The 20272-nt window shown below is 45.9% G+C and overlaps 3 protein-coding genes across 4 annotated transcripts; 2 read left to right on the forward strand and 1 right to left on the reverse strand.

Moving 5' to 3' along the window:
- Window positions 1-7061: 7061 nt before the first annotated feature.
- Window positions 7062-11245, forward strand: LOC120708453 (zinc finger protein VAR3, chloroplastic-like). The gene is made up of 5 exons (XM_039993694.1): window positions 7062-7581; window positions 7676-7793; window positions 8128-8402; window positions 8707-8805; window positions 8896-11245. Exons 1-5 carry the CDS (start codon window positions 7166-7168, stop codon window positions 10883-10885), a joined length of 2898 nt encoding a protein of 965 aa, XP_039849628.1. The 5' UTR covers window positions 7062-7165; the 3' UTR covers window positions 10886-11245.
- Window positions 11246-11499: 254 nt separating this feature from the next.
- LOC120708457 (60S ribosomal protein L24-like) lies at window positions 11500-14187 on the forward strand. Of its 2 annotated transcripts, none has more exons than XM_039993700.1 (6): window positions 11500-11616; window positions 12514-12559; window positions 12739-12814; window positions 12905-13006; window positions 13433-13581; window positions 13771-14187. In XM_039993700.1, the coding sequence occupies exons 2-6, from the start codon at window positions 12549-12551 to the stop codon at window positions 13916-13918; spliced, it is 486 nt and encodes a 161-aa protein (XP_039849634.1). In that variant the 5' UTR covers window positions 11500-11616; window positions 12514-12548; the 3' UTR covers window positions 13919-14187. The 2 variants fall into 2 exon arrangements, with proteins under 2 accessions (XP_039849634.1, XP_039849635.1); XM_039993701.1 differs by lacking the exon at window positions 11500-11616 and adding an exon at window positions 11687-11708.
- A 136-nt stretch (window positions 14188-14323) lies between these two features.
- LOC120708454 (pentatricopeptide repeat-containing protein At1g09220, mitochondrial-like) lies at window positions 14324-17195 on the reverse strand. The gene is made up of 2 exons (XM_039993695.1): window positions 17027-17195; window positions 14324-16905 (listed from the first exon to the last, which is right to left on the reverse strand). The coding sequence occupies exons 1-2, from the start codon at window positions 17163-17165 to the stop codon at window positions 15464-15466; spliced, it is 1581 nt and encodes a 526-aa protein (XP_039849629.1). The 5' UTR covers window positions 17166-17195; the 3' UTR covers window positions 14324-15463.
- Between the last annotated feature and the right edge of the window lie 3077 nt (window positions 17196-20272).

Genomic DNA, 20272 nt, shown 5'->3' on the forward strand with positions numbered 1-20272 from the left:
GTAATTTATTTTTTTTCGCTCGAGGGTGTGTTTACAGGTTTTCCAGTGTTTGGCAGTGAACTTCTAAAATGCATAACAAATCACTGAAAAATCGTAAAAACACAAAATCAACTGATCTGGAATCCTTGTAACAAGATATACAAGTTTTGTAACAACCAAATCTGCAGAAACTCAACCAATATTTATCTATGGAAAAGGATAAGAAAAGCCATTAATGCATGTTCAGGAAGTTTCACTCAACAAATGACCTTGATTTTTGAATATGTTATCACTGATGTAATTTTAAGCTCCCAGTAAAAAGATGGTACCCAACTAAAACTGTTATCTTGTTTGAACAATCAAAATTCTCAAATCTATTGATGAATTTCACGATTTAATACTGGAAAACATATACATGAACTTGATCTGAAATTTCTACTACATTCATGTGTAACTGAAACCATGTTAATCCATAAATTTCAGAATTATTAGAGTTCATTTTCTATATACCATGATTAATACTTGTTTAATCCACTTAATTCATCATATATAGTTTTTATACTCAGAAAAATCTATATTTATTTCTGAAGTCTCACTTTGGTTCTGTGATCCTGCCTGAAAATTTTAATCTACAGTTACTGAGTATTGCTTTAGATAAAAATCATGCTTAGTATCTCTTGGTTAGAATTACCATTTTTGTTCTGAGTAAACTAGGCCATATCTGATCATGTTTTTTGGACATGTTCTTAGTTAGAGTATATGCTCGCTATAATAAAAATTTCACATGCAGTACTGATCAAATGAACTTTGAAAAATTATACTAACTCATGTTAAGTTAAATGCATAACTAATTTATCTGGTTGATATAAAGCTTGATAATTTTTTATGGAATATGTTTAGCTCATGACTAGGCTGTGGTAAAAATTTGAGAACCATATCCCTAGTATAACTCTCTGTAGAATTAATCTTATTTAATAGCTTGCTAAATTTGTTCATTTTGTCACCTCTGATGTATAAGTATATAAAATCTGGAAAAATTACAGTACTGAGTAGATGCTATGTAGATACTTCCGTAAAAATTTGTAGCACCAGAACCCATGTCAAACATTCTGTGCAAAAAGGTGAAGCAACTAGAGTAATCTACTTACATGAATTGTTATGGTTAATTGCTTTATGATTAGAATCTGAAATTTATACCATAGATGCTAGAGTATCTGATCTATGTTACATTAATTTTTCATCACTATCTCATGAGTAAATTTGTTGTTATGAAATAGTGAAAGTATGCTATATTTTAATAATAAAAATGAAAATCAAACCCCACACTCATTCATGAAGAACACATAGTTGTGATCACTACTCCATAAATAACTGCTGTAAGGATCGATGGACCAAGAGGGGGGGTGAATTGGGCCTTTTTCAATTTCTAAAACAAAGTAAAGCAACCTTAACCTATGCAAAGCTAGTAGGGCACCAATTCACCAACCGGATAACTAAGCTACCTACACAAGCTAAGAGAGATAAAAACAAAGTAAAGCCTAGCAAGGTAGAGCTAAGTTATGATCTCTAAGTCAAGCACATGAGTAAATTGCAAGAAAGAAAATGCTTGAATAAAGAGAGTGAACAAGAGATGACCGGATTTTTTTCCCGTGGTATCGATGTGTTGGCACACACCCCTAATCCACGTTGTGACACTCTCCAAGAGTCTTGTCACCTCCCAAGTCACCGAGACGAGGGCGCTCACTAAGAGTCTCCGTTCACCATCCCGGCGTGGTGGAGATCAAGCCACGTACAATCTTCTTCTCCGGGCTCCCACAATCCTTGGCAAGCTCCGCGAGAAAACACCTCGATCACCAAGATCGCCTAGGTGATGCCAATCACCAAGATTAACAAGCTAAGGCCTTCACTTGAGCAAGAACCGATCACCAAGAACGGATGCACACTAGCTTCTCTCTACTCAAGTCCTTAATCTTGCTTCTTGATTGATTGAATGCACAAGTATGTGAATGATGAAGCTCAAGGTGGCTCTTGACTATAGTATGAGTGTATGGATGTTGCCTGGTGTCAAGAGTGGGCGAAATGACCCATTGGAGGGGTATATATAGGCAGCTCACACAAATAGAGCCGTTGGAGAAAAGCTGCCAGAAAACTGCGTAGCGCCGGTTAATCCGACGTCCCTCCATTTGTCATCGTCGGTTTAACCGGTGAATGTAAACTGCCTCTTCTGAAAACTAGCCGTTACAACTTGGGCAGATTGACCGACGTATCATCGGTTTAACCGGTGAGTGTAGTTGTCCACTGATCAACTGAAAAACCAAGTCTCTGGACAACTGCACCGACGTTAACTCAAACCTATCGTCGGTTTAACCGGTGAGTACAACTTTTGAAATCCACTGAAAAACCATCTCACTGGTCAATTGCACCGACGTCTTGATTCAAACAGCGTCGGTTAATCCGGTGAATAGAACTTGAATTGCCCTGGAAAAACCAACTCTGGACTAATGCACCGATGTTAAATTCAAACACGTCGGTTTAACTGGTGTATTGAATTTGTCCAGATTCTGCTGACTTCGTTTAACCGACGTATAGAAAATTGAGAGCGTCGGTTAAACCGGTGTATAGACTTTTTCTGATTTTGTCTTTTCTGATTTGAGTCTTGAATGAAATCCAAATATTCTTGAGATATAGTTTGAGAACCACTTATTTGAACTTCTAGAAACCTGAGTGACCATAGTGTGCATCCATTTTCAAATGACCATGTCCATGCTCAAGTTACTAAGCCTTAACCCCTCTTAATAGTGCGATCACTACAAAACTATAAAACCTATACTAACCTAAGTGTCCTTCTCAACCTTGTGACACTTAGGACTAGAAAGATCCTTAGCTTTGACATATATAAGTTGAAAACCGAGATCGCCTTTTAGAATGACCGAAATTGAGGGGCCTCTTTTGACATATGACCAAATGAGCGATAATGATCTATTAAGCTGCACAAACTCATTAGTCACAATAATGGTTGTCATTAATCACCGAAACATACCTTGAGGGCCTAGATGCTTACAACTGCCCATGAAATAAAATTTTGAGATCACCACTGAATTAACTTTTGTTGGACTACAACTTTATCGTGAAGGAAAGAAAGATCATATCATGTCATAATAACACATCTTTGCATTCGCATATAGAATCGGTTAATCTCGCGGACGGTGAATACGAATTGGTGCCCGCGGACTCTCGTATTGATCAGGAGGTTAATTTGAACTATGCTAACGTAGCACAAGACCTGGGCCAAGCCCCAGAGGTTTCTCTGCCTGACAGTGCCCAAGAAGGCAAGCCCCAGTGCATAATCCCACTATTTTACGCATTATATTCATCTAACTATTTGTATATGTTGTAATAATTTTATTGCGCATTTACGTTTTCTAGGAGTTGATCGAAAACTTTAGGTGCATGATCCCTAGGTACCTATGTTTGTTATCCAGATCTTTTTCTCGACTAGTTGCCCCGCTAACTAGGTACGGTAGAAGTCGAGAGGTTTCCTGCCTTTCGCGAGATTATAGGAGTTGACTGACTTTAATTCCTGCTGAAATATAAGGACAACGGGCGGGATTGTGTAGTTGTGATACCCCGTTGGTGTAGTCGAAAATGGTTAAGGTCGCGGTGTGTGGCTCATTTCGTTAAGCGTTTGAGAGTACTAGCCACATGCCGAGAAATATGGTAATCGGTAAGCTTAAGTACCTGATTGGACCGGCGAGTGGAACGACCATTCACCCTCTTGGTAGAAGTAGGTTTTATTTTTGTCCGGACGTACGGGTGCAGAGTGGTCGGACTCTGTAGTCGGGGAGGGTGACCCGAATCCACGGACTGAAAAGAAAGGGGAAAAGTTGCGTGGGTGAAAGCGACGTCGATCCCCATGCGTGTGTGTTAGATTCCCCTGGCCAGGTTGAAATTCGATTCAGAATCGTCCGCCTCTCACGGCATGAGATTGATTAACATTTTCGGTCACATAGAGTAACAAGTGCAACTTGATGATGATAATACTGTTGTATGGTTAAATGATTGCTCTACCATGTTTGTATAGAGTTAGATGCAAACTTAGAACGGTTAATTCAACTAGAATATGGTAAAGTTAAAATCTGAAAATAAGGATCAACTCTTAGTGGCGTTTTTGGCAAAACAAACCCCACCAACCAAAAAGCCTTGCATGTCTAGTTATCGGACTATGTTATATCCGGTAACGGGTAAGTCTTGCTGAGTATTAGTATACTCAACCTTGCTTGTGGCACTGTTTTCAGGTACTAACTTCGAAGATCTGTTTGCGAGTCTTACTTGGCCGTGTACCTTGCCTCCGGGCTGGTCTGTTGAGTGGGATGGGCCTTCAGCTGGTGCTGACCACCCTCCCACTGAGTGATTCTTTTCGTACGGGCTTTATCGACGCGTCACACTTTTCGCTAGTAGTCGTTTACTCCTTCCGCTGCAATAATAAGACATGAATAATTTGTGTAGTTCGGACTTCTGTAGTACTTTGCTACTCTGAACATGGTTTGTAATAAATTTCCTTTCCGCTGCAAACTCTGAGATGTATGAAATGTTCTGTGCTGTAATCTCTTGGCTCACCTTCGTGTGTGTGTTGTATGTGCGATCCTGGAATAGTGTGGCTTTTATCGAGGCTTCACTCGAGGAACTACCGGTGAGTGTCAATTTGGGTTAGAGTTGCTTAGCAACAAAGATTAGTGCACCCGGGCCCAGTAGTTTTGGGTGGTTCCGCCACACTCATGTTCTTCCATCTCCATTGCGGCATGGTCTTCTGCCTCCATCTCGTCCACGATGCTATGTATCCCCTCTCCCTCATCAGCAAGGCCCTGTGGTCCGATGTTTGGGTTCTCTATCTCTTCTGACTCATCTTGCTCAATATAGTTTGTCTCCCTTTGAATACTTGGAGTTGCTTGATCTGCACCACCTCTTTGAATACTCGGAGTTGCTTGATCTGCACCATCTCTTTGAATACTCGGAGTTGCTTGATCTGCACCATGTTGGATTTCATTTCGTATCTTCTCCCGAGTTTGAACAAGAATTGCCAGAGGCCACACACGCTCTAGAGCTGCTTGCATGTACTTCTGTTAGTCATCAGTGCTTTTTATCATCATCAATTCTCATAAATCACCTTCTACCTCCCAATTCACAAGAGTATGAACGGTCATCACATGTGTCTCCGGATCAACACGGAACCCACGCTGCAGCCACTTATATATAGAACCAAAACTCCTCTCTAGAAGTTTATCTATGGCGCTAGATGTACACTTAAAGGCAGAAATGTCTACTCCATTTGGTCCATACAAAATATTACAGTTACCAAAAAACACTTGAAACTGCATCTTCCTCAACATATCTGTACATCACCAAATACTTATCGAGTCATACTCTTTACTTCACTACATTATTCAATCGTCCATACAAACTAAGTACGAATTTTAACTACAACTATGTGATAACACTCAAATTCTATACTGCATATCCAAAATTCTAGTTTAAATCATAACTAATTTATAAACACGTCTCTAATAGTACTGCAGTTGTAATAATAAACGCGTAATCTTAATTTCTTAAACTAATTTACTACTACGTAAGTAAGATATCCTTAAACTCCTACTTAAATGGTTCTACTATAACACTAATTAAATTTAGTTACTCTACAATAGCAATGGAAAAATACATAAGTTAAATATAATTACCTGCAGATCACAAGTGCGCAATCCAGCAGGGCTTCGCCGCTTCCCTTCTCCTTACCCCTATTTTTTTTTGGATTTTTGGTGGAATTTTTGGGCTCAAATGAGAAGGGAATGAGGGGGAGGCATTATATAGAGTGGGGGGACCTTGTCGCCCGAGGGGAGGGCGACAGGCCCCCCTGTCGCCCGTTGGGGGGGCGACCGGCCCCCCTGCCGCCGAGTCCCCGCACTGCGCTGTCCAGGGACCTGTTTGTAATTTTTTTTACCAAAAGGGCATGTCGCCCCCTGCCTGGGCGAGAGGGGGCCACAGGGGTCCTGTCGCCCACCTCATGGGCGACAGGGCCCTGTTGGGGATTGGACCTTCGGGTCAAGCCCTCTCCCTCAGAAATGTTCTCTAACCTGTTTGCAGGGCCACAACGAAATGGAGCCAAGCATACCCGAAGTATCGGACGAACACTAAGAAGCGCAAGTTCAAAAACCATGACCTTCGGGCCGAAGGATCTCACCTTCTGAAGGCCGAAGGTAACAGATGGCTGCCCAGAAGCGCAAGCGCAGACATCAAGGCCTTCGGTCCGAAGGGTACCGCTTCCGCCACGCCGAAGGTGACAAACGGCCACCCGGAAGCATAAACTCGAAGATCAAGACTTTCAGGAAAAGAGCCCACGACCGGGAACGAGGATGACGGCTGGTCGATCGTTGATGAAACTTTCATGGCCCAAACTCCCGGAGGTACCCGAAGGTTATTGCAACCTTCGGCGGCTGAAGACGTGTGAATAAAACATGAATATGCGAGAAGGTCGGATTTGTACACCTCCCGAATACGTGAGAAGGTCGGATTTGTAAACATCTCACCTTGTAATTTTACCCCGGAACCGGCTGAGAGTGAGCTGTAAATGAGTTGGGAGGGGGTAATTTAGGAAAACCTGGCCGAGGGCTAGGGGTATAAATAGCCCCCTCTCTCCACAGTGTAAAGTGTTGAATTTTCTGATCATTATTGAGAGTTCGACACTTACTTTCATTGCCACCTTTCTTACTGTTCATGCTCCCTGTTTGGGCACTTACAAAGCAGAGATCCCAACAGGCCCATTTTCGCAATTTCATGAAACGGCTACATATTTTTGAAATTTTGATTTTTTAAATATAAAAAAGAAAAAAACGCGAACAGTGTGCGTCTGCGTCTGGGCCTTTTTTTTTTTTGAGGGATCTGCGTCTGGGCCTGGCACGTTTGAATCTGGCCGCAGCCTACAGGCTGAAGGCCCAGTTCGGCCATCGAGTTACCAGCGACCACAGAATACTAGCCGTCCGATCACAGGCGAGATATTATCTCTCCGACCTCCGTCCGCCGTCCGCCGCACCATCGCCGATCGGCTAAACCCGGCCGCCCCCCTGCGCCCCATACCGAAGCCGGGAGCGGAGGCGCAAAACCCTCTCGCTCTCTCCGACTAACCCGCTCCTGCGCCATGGGCGGCGCCTCCAAGCTGCTCTCGTCCCTCCTCCTCACCTCCTCCCCGCTCCGCCTGCGGCCCACCACCGCCGCCGCCGCGCTCTTCCTCTCCCCGCCACACGCGGCGTCGCGCCGCCTGCTCCTGCTCTCCTCGCGGTCCCCACCGCGCACCCTCTCCTCCTCGTCCGCCGCCGCCGCGTCCTCCTCGCTCCCGCACGGCTCCAGCTCCGCCTCCCCGGCGCAGCCGCCCCGAGCTCATTTCCCCGAGTGGTCCCGCCTCGTCGATCGCCTCGCCGCCGCCGGGTACGCCTCCCGCGCGCCCAGCCCCGCCGACGAGCTCGCCCTCTCCTCCGGATGCGGCCTGTCGGACGGCGCAGAAACCGCTGTCTCCACCTGCCTCGCCTTCGCGCGCGACCGGCCTGACCTCCTCAGGTGAAGTGAATCGCTTGTCCGGCTAGCTGATTGATTGAGCCTTTGGCGGGGGTGAGGGAGTTTTAGTTGCTCACTAGTTCCGGTGTGTGTCCAGGTCGCTTCCAAGGAAGGATGTGGAGGTCCTGGTGGCCAACGCAGCGCCGCTTCTGTTCAAGGATGGGGAGGCTTCAGCGCAGAGGCTGCGACGCTACCTTGCCGGGGAAGAAACCGATGTGAGTTCTTTCTATTTCCTTGGTTGGTCGCATTGCTTCATTGTCGGTCTAGTGTAGTAAATCTTAGTTCAATCATCTATTGTTCATCAGTCTGCTCTAACAAGATCTTACTGAGCTCTAGTTACTGTCTGAGTAGGCATATGGCTTCTATTGGTTACTACTATGTTTTCAATGAGACACTGAGATGCATAATCAATTTGCGGCCAGTCCCTGAAAAAAAAATCCAAATAAACATTCTGTATGTTGGCCGCATTCATACTATGACGCCCAATCTAATTTGTTCAGAGAATGGAAGGTACTGGTCAACACACTAAACATGTGAAAATTTTGCCAGGTCACTGTTTCAGAGAGAGCTGAAACTGTTGATATCGTTCGATATCTGTTAAGTTACACATACAGTTCTTCTGACAGCTACTCAGAAGACAAGGAGCTTATTGATTCAGCTGTGAGAAATATCATGGCTGAATTAGTAAGTTTTAGTGGTCTTTTCCAGTCTTCGAGTTTCGCGGAATCAACTCCCAAGCAAAGTTCTTTGAGTCAACATGGACGAATTTCCAGGCCTCCTGGACAAAATATCAAAATGAAGCGAGGTGACTGGATTTGCACAAGGTATGCCAATTCTATTATTCATTTATTCTATTTGTTATTTTCCAGTTGTGCTTCGCTCAGTGCCTCACATTAACACACGAACCTACGAATTAATTATTTGTAACTAGATCTAGACATGTACCTAAATGCATTCTCAGATGTTTTCCTTCTACTGTTGCAAAGTAGCCTAGCACAAATTTGCACCTATACAATCAGTTTAGTTTTTACAATGAGCCACCGCTCTCACACTAGCTTGTAACTTTCAACCTGTTTTTCTCTAATTTTTTTCTCTACTAATTTTAAGTGAATGTTCTGCAACTTTCAGATGCAGCTTCATGAACTTTGCAAGAAATGCTCGGTGCCTTGAGTGCAATGAGCAGCGACCGAAGAAGTTGCTAACTGGTGGAGAGTGGGAATGCCCTCAGTAAGATCTGACACTCAACACTCTAGTTGCTAAGTTTTCTGAGTTATATAACTTTTATCACCACTGACTTTGTTTTGTCCTTTTGGTAAGGTGTGATTACTGCAATTATGGAAGGAATATGTCGTGCTTAAAATGTGGTTGCAAAAGACCAGCAACAATCCCACCAAATCCTTCATCTGCTGGTGCTGGTTTAGGTGGTGTGGCGCAGCTTCTTAATGTAACCAATGTTGGTAAATCTGAAATTGAGAGAAAACTTGCTGAAAATGATGAAAAGGCTGAAAGATGGTTGAGCAAGGTTTCTCAACTCAATGATTCTGCTGATTTAAGTAGTCTAGCTGAAGATGAGAACTTTCCTGAGATTATGCCTATGCGCAAGGGGGTGAATAAATTTGTGGTTAGCACCCGCAAAACACCACTTGAGAGAAGGTTGGCAAATGCGCAGTACAGTAACAATGGCCCTCAAGCTGCATCATCTGACTCAAAGATCAGTCAAACTTTAGACAGGATACTTGGGCGTTCAAATTCTACTGCAGCCTCAAACAATCAACCTGGAACTGGAGATGCTCTGAAGAAATCAACAGACCAACTTAGCAGTGTTGATCCTGTTCCGTTTGTGCCCCTACCTGCAGATATGTTTGCTAAACCACAGAGTAATAATGAAGAGGGAAATTTGGATGACCAAATAAATGCAGAAGCTGACAGTTCCATGGAGAATCGCACAGTGCCTTTACCTGAAAGCCAATATGGAATGGAATCATCAGATACTGCTGAGAAATGGTCCAAGAAAGTAGCAGAACTTGACAGCATAAATGATGTCACAAGTGTGACTTCTAATGAAAATGTCCCCGAGATTATGCCAATGAGGAAAGGTGAAAACCGGTTTGTGGTTAGCAAGAAGAAAGACCGTTCACTGACATCACCACAGTACAAAAGGCGCAGTTTGCTTGAGCATGATGACAATTCTGATTTTATCCCATTTGTTCCATTTCCTCCTGGTTACTTTGCCCAGAAAGATAAGCCGGTAGAGAGTACTGGAGAGACAGGAATAGTGTCAGAAGGTTCTCCAGCGTCTGGAAAGTGCATGGAAACAAATGCTTCATCAGAAAAGTTCGGAAACAGATCAAATACTTCACAGGTGGTGGGTAGTCAGCCCAAAGGTAACATGAATATTGGGAAGTGGAACAAAAATTACTCTCAGCAAAACTCTAGTTCTGGTGGTTATGGTGAAAGCAACAACCATCAGCATCAATCACAATCTCATGGGGCACAATCCTGGCCTAGTGGTACTGCAAACACCGGTACTTGGAACACAGGCCACTCTCAAGGGCACTTTAATGAGAGCAGAGGCGAATCTACTTACAATGGAGCTAACTCTGCACAACAACCTTATAATTCAGGTTATAACAACAGCAGCAATTCTTGGAGCAATGAGAAAAATAACAGCAACACTGCTTGGACCGGCAACAGCAATTATAACAACAATAGTGCTTGGAGGGGCAACAACAATTCTAACAACAATAATGCTTGGAGTAGTAATACTTCCTACAGTAACAGCAGTACTTGGAACGGCAATGACAGCTCTAACAGCAATACTTGGAGCAGCAGTCACGGTTATAACAACAATGCAATGTGGAGCAACAACAGCCACAATGCGTGGAGCAGCAGTTACAACCATAACCAGGGTGGCTCATTTGCTGACAATAGCAATGCCACTAGCAGCAGTGGTTCCATGAACGCTAATCAGACAGTTCACAACTCAGGTGGTTATGGAGGAAGCTCAAATAGAGGTTATACTGGAAAGAGCTTAGAAGGATCTGCTGTGAAGGATCCTGATCCTCTGGACATGTCCGAGGAAGCCAAGGCTGAGAGATGGTTCAGGAGAGCAGCCCAGATAAAGGACATTTCTGAGCTTGCCAACATTCCAGACGAGGACTTCCCTGAGATAATGCCGATGAGGAAGGGAGTGAACAGGTTCGTGGTAAGCAAGAGGAAGACACCTCTGGAGAGGAGGTTAACATCTCCCCAATACAGAAGGAACCTGCCAGTTGTCAGTTCTGAACCGGAGAGAGATGCTAGCTGAAAACTCAGACGTCATGACTGCGTGCACACGTCAATCACGACTGGGATGCAACTGTACCATTTTTACACCAGGGTATTCTTTGGCACCTCTTATTCAAAAATATTCTTACACCTAATCGTGACATTATAAGCCAGTGATTGGAAACAGAAATCGTGAAAAGAAAAGCCCAGGAAGATTTTTCTACAAGGTAAAAAAATTTGTCCGCGACCAGGGGTCTGCTGAATTTTGTTTGTTACGTGTATCCTTATACGAATGTGTTGGACTAATACCTTCAATACTGAACATGTGGTCTGTGGATGAGATGATCAAAATTTTGGCTTGTCCATTATCAAAATTGTCTGAGTTTACACATGTTGTATACTTGTATTCCGTCATTGAATTTGTCCATTAAATTCGTATTTATACCATATAATGTATTCTGGCTCCTGGTTTGGACGTAGCAGAATATGCACATCCTCCGGGTACTGCAATTATGCATTACGATTGTTTTGCCAAAACACCATCACGGACAGGGAAAAAAAACTCAACAAAATGGAGAGAAATCGACTTTTTTTTAGACGGCCTATTAATGCATGTGGGCCTAATTAACGGGCACAGATAGCCCACTAGCCCAAAAATTCCTCTCCCAGCCCACTTCCGAGGTCATCAAAACCCTACCCCTTGCGGCAACCCATCCTCCCCCCAACCCTAGCCGCCGGGCCGCCGCCGCTTCTTCTCCTCCTCGCTTGAAGGTATCTCCCTCTCGCTCTTCCCCTCTCGTGCTGCTCCTCTTCCGTGAGCTCGTAGATTAGGTCGTGCGTCAGTCGATTCCTCCCCTTGCTTGGTACTTCTACACGTCTCTTTTCTTCCTGTGAGTTTCTTGTTAGTTTCATATGTGCTGCAAAGCCTCTGCGGCTCTTGACATAGTTTGTGTTTATTACTGCATTTCTCTCTGATCGGGATGCGTTCGTTCATGCCGAAAAATGCTTACTCGCGCATGCCCGTTCGGTCGTTGCCATGGATCTTAGAGTTCTTGTTCAAGTAGCGTTTTTGTTTTTCTGTGATCTGACATCTGAGTGTGCTTCTGGCCTTAAGCACAAGGAAATCCTATTGAAACTGTAGCTTACCGTATGACGTACATAATCTCTTGCCCAAATACTGAGGCTACGTAGGTAGCTCTAATTCTGTGCTGGCATAGGCCTAATGATTATTGTGCAAGAGAGACATGGGCACGCAGTTTGCAGCAGTTGCTTCTTTGTGTTTCTGCTGCCAGTAGTTACCCAACAATCACCCAGTTTATTGGCTTGTGGACTTGTGGTGGTTAGTGTTCTTGTGTAGGTAGCTTACTACTATGAAAAAACTTGTTGTTTTGACTAGGTTCATTTGGACCAGAGCACAAGTACTGAGGCGCTATTGCTATTTGGATTGCATAGTAGCCTATTTTTTGTGTGCTAGAATGACAAGGGAACCCGCTTTGCAGTAGAGATTTTGACTCATGTTTTTACTGCCAGTAGTCGCCCAATAATTGCCTGTCTATATCCTGAATTTGCAAAGTTTTTGTTAATGGAGGGTTGTGGAATATTTTTTTTGTTCTGTTCTTTAAAGATATAGAAGTCGTGGTTCTCATATTTATTTCTTATGGCATCCAGGCAGGAGCTTGTGAAGGGTCCATCAGACTGACAAGATGGTTCTTAAGTAAGTTAATTCATTTTATTAAATTGTTGCAATGTGTGTTTCATTGTTGTTGTTAATTAAATACCTTTATTATCCCAGGATAACATCCAATGTTTTTGTTAATTAATTACTAGGTGTTAATTTAGCATCATTCTATCTTGACCACAATGATCTCAGGAATCTCTTTTCTTTGTTTGCAGGACTGAACTTTGCCGTTTTAGTGGCCAGAAGATATATCCAGGGAAGGGTATTAGGTTCATTCGTGCTGATTCCCAGGTACCTTCTTTCTGATGGTGGGTGTCATAACTACCATTACAAATGCTTGGAAGTTTATCTAAAAGATTTATTTTCTTTTCCCTCTGGCAGGTTTTCCTTTTTGCTAACTCAAAATGCAAGCGTTACTTCCACAACCGCCTGAAGCCTGCGAAGCTTACCTGGACAGCTATGTACAGGAAGCAGCACAAGAAGGTATTTAATTTAAGCTGTATACTCCTATGTTTATACATGCTGTGATCCATTTTTCTAATATGCATTCAATGGATCCAACCATTTTATACTTCTGAAATATCATTAAGATGGCTTTGTGGTGATTAAGCAGTAACAAGCTTCATTAGCAATGGAATCATCATTTTGAAATACCTCTGGCATTTGTCATTTGGCATTTCCCCTTGTTGGAGTTTTCAGTTGATTACCATTAGACATGTATTTTTGTTTGCCAAAATGAGGACTTCTGCAGTGTATTTCGAAACTTAGATGTAATGTTCAGTTTGGTTGAATTTTATTTGATGACTGCAGTATTATGCTGAGTTAGCTGCAATGGGTGACTAGAAACATTGTTTGTTTCTGCCATGCTGTTTTATTCCTTAGATGCTGTAATTAAATGTGTAACTGCAGGACATTCATGCTGAAGCTGTCAAGAAGAGGCGTCGCACCACCAAGAAGCCATACTCACGCTCAATTGTTGGTGCCACTTTGGAAGTTATTCAAAAGAAGAGAAGTGAGAAGCCTGAAGTTCGCAATGCTGCTAGGGAGGCTGCTCTACGGTACGTTTTCCATCTTTCTACAGAGCTATGCCATACAATTTTATTACTCTGGGAAATTTGTATAGAAGGCTGGTAGTGCATATTGGGCCTTAAGTACATTGTTTTAATCCTTGTGGAAAGCTATTTTGCTTCAACATGTATCCACTTAATTGTCTGGCATGGTTTTTTATTTGGTGTGTAAATTTTTAGTGAGATCAAGGAGCGCATTAAGAAGACCAAGGATGAGAAGAAGGCCAAGAAAGCAGAGGTGGCGAAATCTCAGAAGACACAAACTAAGGGTGCAGCACCAAAGGGTCCTAAAGGCCCCAAGATCGGTGGTGGCGGTGGGAAGCGCTGAATGCCCATTGCATCATAGAGATATAGTTCTGTCAACTAGCCTTCTCTCCAATCCTATCTTAGACCTTGGTCAAGTTAGTCTGCCGTCTTGAGTCTTCACCTATCTGATGAGATTGGTGTCCTGAATGTTTTGGATTATTTCTGGAGTTGATTTACATTGGCACTTATGTCAATTATTGTTCAGCAAGTTTTGTCTTCGATTGCCGACAAGTGATAACCAAATGATTTTGCATGCCGTGTGTTGTTCAAACTGATAAGATTATTTTCGTAGCCTGTGTTTTTTTCTTTCTAAAGTGATGTATACTGATGATTTCGGGGGAAAGAGTACAAATCACATTGTTACCATCTGGTGAATTCCAACAAAACAATTAAAGTCGACACAGTATCGTGAGTTTTATCAGAAAAGTAGGGGACAATGCTATCTATTCTCATAGTAATGAATTGATCATGCAACATGAGCTGATTAGTGCATTAAACAGCGCGGCAACACTGGCAATACTGGCCACAGACCTCGTAATATTACAAGCACGACAATAATATGCAACCTTATTCTAGCTAGCTGGATCAATTACACTGCAAGCAGTAATGCTTCATCGGTGGTTCCAAGTTGTGGACCGATTTCATGCTTTCAAAGTTGTCAAGGCATTCCTGAGCCAATTGCCTGATGGCACAGGCGATCAGCACATAGAGGAATGGAACCTCATTTGGTCTGAGACATTCAGTGAGCATACTGCGAAAAATGTTTCTGTGCATTTGGCCTAATATGATTGAGTTCCATGACAGGGTGTCCTCTTTAAATTCTCTGAAGACTTTTAGCACCAGCACGGTGCACGCTCCCGCACTTTGCATACATCAGAGGGTTGTCAATAATAATGTCAGCTTTGATTCTGTTGCTCACATAGTCATGAATGCACTTACCAATACCGAGTGCAGACAAGTGTGTGCAAGCATAAAGTAAATTGGCAATCACGATGGCAACTGCTTTCACCTTGGCGCTCTGCATCTGCCTGAAGAGCTCCAGAGCATCAGAGAAAGCAACGAGCCAGTGAGTACGTACATATCATAAAACTCCATGAAATCAAATCTTTTTACAAACTTTGATTCAATAGTTTCTTCGTTGAGACCAAATTCCCTCCTTTTGTGTATCTGGTTATCATTGCATTCAGTGTCATGGTGTTCTTATCCTTCATGTGAAAGCTAACCATGCAATCTGCCATGTTTCGATCTCCTAGATTGTTATAAAAAAATAATTCTCCTAGACGAGTGCAAGCTGAAATCACCTTGAAGGATTGACCATTGTAACCTTATCAACTTGGAATTCATCTTGCATTGACTTGAATTGCCAGAACCTCTTTTAGCCTATGTGCTGGCAGTATCCACCTATCAAGGAATTCCATTATACTACATCCTTAACTAGCATCTCATCAAAGACAGATCTTTCGTATATCAGATCACCGCAAACAGCATATACATGAATCAGTTGCAACAAAATGCAGAGAGCTTCTTCCAATGTTTGGTTCTTATTAGACTCAACAACTGATGCTGACTACTGAATTTCACCAACCAAAGCAAGCCCAGGAACCTTAACGGTTTTCCTCTCATCTACTAGCTTTCGTGCTTGTTCAGCATCGCTGAACCAACCAAACTCATTAAGCATATTAGACAACACCGCAAAATCACCTCCAGATTCTCTTTCTAAGTTCAGTATCTTCTTTATCGCCCTCTGCCCCATCTCAACTTCTCCATACTTACTGCAGCAGCCCAACAGTGTCCTCCATACAACTACATTAACCTCCACAGGCAAACCCTCTATTATTTGCTCAGCCTCACTCAATCGTCCAGCCCTACCTAGCATGTCTATGATGCACCCAAAATGCTTGACCTCTGGATTGATATTATACTCGTAAACCATGCTTTTGAAAAATGCTAATCCTTTCTCCACCAGGCCCCCATGGTTGCAAGCATTGAGGACACTCAAGAAGGTGATTCTGTTGGGTCTAATCCCTTCTCTTCTCATCTCCGCAAACAGCTCGACGGCCTCAGTTGACCGCCCATGCATTGCAAAACCTGAAATTATCGATGTCCATGACACCAAGTTTCTTCTATCCAGCATTTCATTGAACACCTTTAGTGAGTTTTGCACAGAGCCAATCTTAGCATACATGTCTATGAGTGAATTCCCGACCCGGACATCTGACACGAGACCATTTTTCTCACAATAGCCATGCAGCATCTCACCCATAAGGATCCCTCCAAGATTAGATATTGCAGGAATCACTGCCAAAACAGTTATCTCGCTCGGGCTAATGCCTCCTGCCATCATGTGGCGGAACAGAACGACAGCCTCCCCATAAAGACAAGCACGTGTATATCCATCAATCAGTCCGGTCCACGAGACAACATTCCTGCAGGGCATTTGCTGAAACAGAATCCTTGCGTACTCAACCTCACCCCACGCAGCAAATCCAGTGATCATCACATTCCAAGTGACCACATTCTTCGTGGGCATTTCATCGAACGCCCTTCGAGCTTCCTCCAAACACCCGCACACAACGTACGCACTGGCAAGGGAAGTATGCACGTAGGCCTGAAACTCAAATCCCTTCCTGATCAGAAGCCCGTGGAGCTGGGCGCCGGCCCGTCGCCACCCTAGACCCGCGCAAGCTTTGAGAGCGAAGGCGAAGGCGAATGTGTCATCAGCCAGGTACCGGCGCGCGTGCCTGAAGAGGTGCAGGGCCTCCTGGGGGAAAGGGCCGCGGGAGTAGGCCTGGAGGAGGGCGCGCCACGGCGCGGGACTTTGGCCGAACGCCTGGTGGGCAACGAGCTGGGCGTGGATCTGGAGGAGCTGGCGCCTCCCGTCTTGGTGCCCGAGGAGGAGGGCGAGTAGGCTGTGCAGGTGGGGACTGGCGGCTAGACGGAATGGTGGCCTTTGTTGCCCCAAGAGCTGGGAGGGAGGGAACCGTGTCATGGAGGCAGCCAGTCCCAGACCTATGAACAAAGACACTATCAACTGTTGTCGTTTGCCTGCTCATAAAATAAAATAAAAAACTGTTGTCGTTTGCCTTTTCTACCGAGGAACCGTGGCCAGAGAGAACGGCGCATCAATTACCCGGCAAGCGGCGGCTGGCTCCTCCTCGATGCCGCGCAGGGTCCTCGCGAGGGCGATCCGCCGATCCCACTCTCCTCCACAGGGTTGCCCAAACCGCTAAGCCCGCCTCTTCTCCACGGTACCTCGCGCGTTGCAACATTTTTCCGGAGACAACGTCCAGAAGCTCCCTTCTCGGCGAGGATGACCCCTTCTCCTTCGAATCCCTGATCACCACCACCAGAAGCTCCCGCCCGACGCCGTCTGAGGGGTGGACTCCGTCGTCGAGGCGGCCGGGGCCACGGCCTCCAATGCGGCGGACGCCGCGCGGGCCCTGGACCGGTGCGGCGCCGAGGCGTCCGAGCCGCTCGTGGTAGCCGCGCTTCCGCAACAGTTGCGTCGCCGCGCACGCCGCGTTTCGGTGCGCCACAGGCCGCGGCGGAGGCCGGGTACGCGCCGGGGCGGCGCGCGTCCCACTCCATGCTCTCCATCCTCCCCAAGCACCACCGGTTCGACGGCGCACGCGCCCTGCTCGATGAAATGCGCCGCGCGTCGACGGCCTCCACGGCCGTGGTTATCCTCCTCATCCCGGCGCCACTGCGCTGCACGGGACGTAGCTGCTGCGTCACCGCGTTTCTCGTGATGCCGAGCTTTGGATTGTGTCCTGACGTCGCGGAATTCCACTGTCTCCTGAGCGCGTTTTGCCGTTTGGGAAGTGGAGCACCTGCTCATGTACAGCTAGAAGGAGTTCCCCTTGGAGACCAAGAGCTTCAAGGTCCTACTCAATGGATGGTGCAACATTGTTTGCAGCGTGCGGGAGGCAAAGAGGTCGTGGAATTCCATGGAGAATTTGGGCATTGGCAGGGACGTTCTGTGGTACGGGACCACGGGAGCATGATCTCATGCTTCTCTAAGACTGGGAAGCTTGGACTCTGTCATCTGCATGGAGGTTGGCATTGCACTAGATCAGAAAGTGTACATGCAGTTGTGTATGCGCTTGCAAAGGAATATTGTGTGGAGGACACAAATATGTTTGTCTGGACTATGGATAAGGAGGTTGCACTGGACACATCCACTTTTAACTCTCCCATTGGTCCTCTTTGCAAGGTTCTTCGTGGTCAGGAGGCAATGGGAATTGTTGTGGTTTGTGGAGACTCACAGCCGGGTGGCGTAGTGCACCCGCCTAATCCCAGAGGGTGAGTACTCGGGAAAGCGCTAAGCGATTCGGCAGGTCTACCTAGGGAGCAAGAACACAAGAACACTCGAGGATTTAGAGTGGTTCGGGCCGCCGGAGCGTAATACCCTACATCCACTGTGAGTTGTATTGCTCTTGCATATGAATGAATCTATCATCTGCCCAGGCTGGGTACTGGTCTCTGCCGGGACTTCTTCGGCCTTGGCTAAGTCTAACGGGCGTCCCCCTTTTATAGCTCAAGGGGACGCGTACACAGGCGTTGAGACCCCGACAGGTGGGTCCAACGCGGATGTATAGTATACTGCGCAGAAGGCATTAATGGTGCTACAGTGGTTGAGAATCTCTCCCCGGATACGTTTCATCGCCCTGTGGACTCTCTGACCGAGGAGTGGATTCACCTGTCCCGTCGGCGAGGCGCCCGTTGAGGTAGTGTAGGTTGTGGCGTAGACTGTTGGGTCTACCGCGTAGGCGTCATGATGGGCGAAGGCGAGCCGTCCTGTCCAACTGGCGTAGCAGACTGACATGCGTGGCGTGGGCGGCGCCAGCGGCTGTACTGTGTGCCTTGGTAATGCGCGATCAACAGTGCAGCCTAGCAAAAGTCGCCTCGGGCTCTGCTGTGGCAGAGCGCACTTACGTCTCCCGTATTGAACGCGGTAGGTGGGCGAGTCTTTCCGAGGAAGCTTCGCGGCCGCGCGCGTGCCTGCGCCTGCGGACACGTGGCGGCTCCGGACCCCCCCCAGGCGGGGTGTCTGTTCCCTCTCCGCTGAGGGGTCTGGATAGTTTATGGGGGTCCGGGACCCCGTGGGAGGTCCGGGGCCCCTAGCTGTTTTGGCTGAGCGCTCCCTTCTCCGGGACCCGCGGCGTCACCGGACCCTTCCCTAGCAAGGAATGGGTCTGGGGCCGCTGACCGGGTGAGAAGGGCTTCGGACCGCGGGGGTCCGGCTGCTCAGGCCGTCAGCGCGTAGTCAAGGATAACTACGAGGCTCTCGCCTAGACACAGCAACACCTCTGGGACACATGGTGACACCGGACCCGTCCCCGAGCGGGAAGCGGGTCCGGGACCGTTGGTCCGGTGAGATGGAGTCGGACCTAAAGATGGCAACGGGTAAAATCCGCGCGGATATCAACTTCATAAACCCGTACCCGCATGCTAAAATCCGCGCCCGCGCCCGCGCCCGCAACCCGCAACCCGCAACGGGTAGAAAATGATACCCGTACCCGCTATCCGCGGATACCCGTATACCCGCGGGTACGCCCGCATACCCGCAAGTTTTAGAAAATCAAGCACACAATCACATTTTAATAGCATGTAAATATTAATATGCACCTCTATATCTCAATATTAATAAATTATAACCTAAAAATCAACACGTCAACACTATTTGTTTGAGGAAACAAATAAATTTTGGCAAATAAATGAACTAGTCTTATACATAATACATCACAAGAGTCATTATTTGCGGGTTTGCGGATTCAGGTATCAATTTTTCAAACCCGTTTGAAGATATCCGTTGGGTTTAGAGTTGTACCCGCGCCCGTACCCGCGGGCACAAACTCAAACCCGTATCCGCGCCCGTCGGGTTTGGTATCCGCGGGTACGCGGATATTTCGTACCCGTTGCCATCCCTAGTCGGACCCCAGGGGTCCGGCTGCTCAGCTCTTTAGGGCGTAGTTACGGATAACTACGTGAGTCTGGACACAGCAAGAGGGGGTACCCTAGTCCAGAGGTACCGACAGGAATGTTCGATGCTGTTATGAAGGGGAATGTCTCCTTCGATAAGCACCTTTCATGCGCTGCTTAATGTGGCTATGAACCCCACTGAGGTGTTTCATCTGTTGGATAAGATGAAAGAGTTGCAATGTGAGCCATAGATGGACACCTATATTATGTTGATTAGGAAATTCTGCCACTGGAGGCATTGTGAGAGTGCTTTTTAGAAGCTACGGAGTGCAATGCCTGCAGATGGGCAGCCTGATCAGAGTGCTTACATTGTTTTGATACACCGGTTCTTCCTAAATGGGAGACTAAAGGAGCCAGCAAAATATTATAAAGAGATGAAAGCCAAGGGGCTTTC

This window comes from Panicum virgatum, chromosome 5K (genome assembly GCF_016808335.1).
Source record: "Panicum virgatum strain AP13 chromosome 5K, P.virgatum_v5, whole genome shotgun sequence".
NCBI lineage: Eukaryota > Viridiplantae > Streptophyta > Magnoliopsida > Poales > Poaceae > Panicum > Panicum virgatum.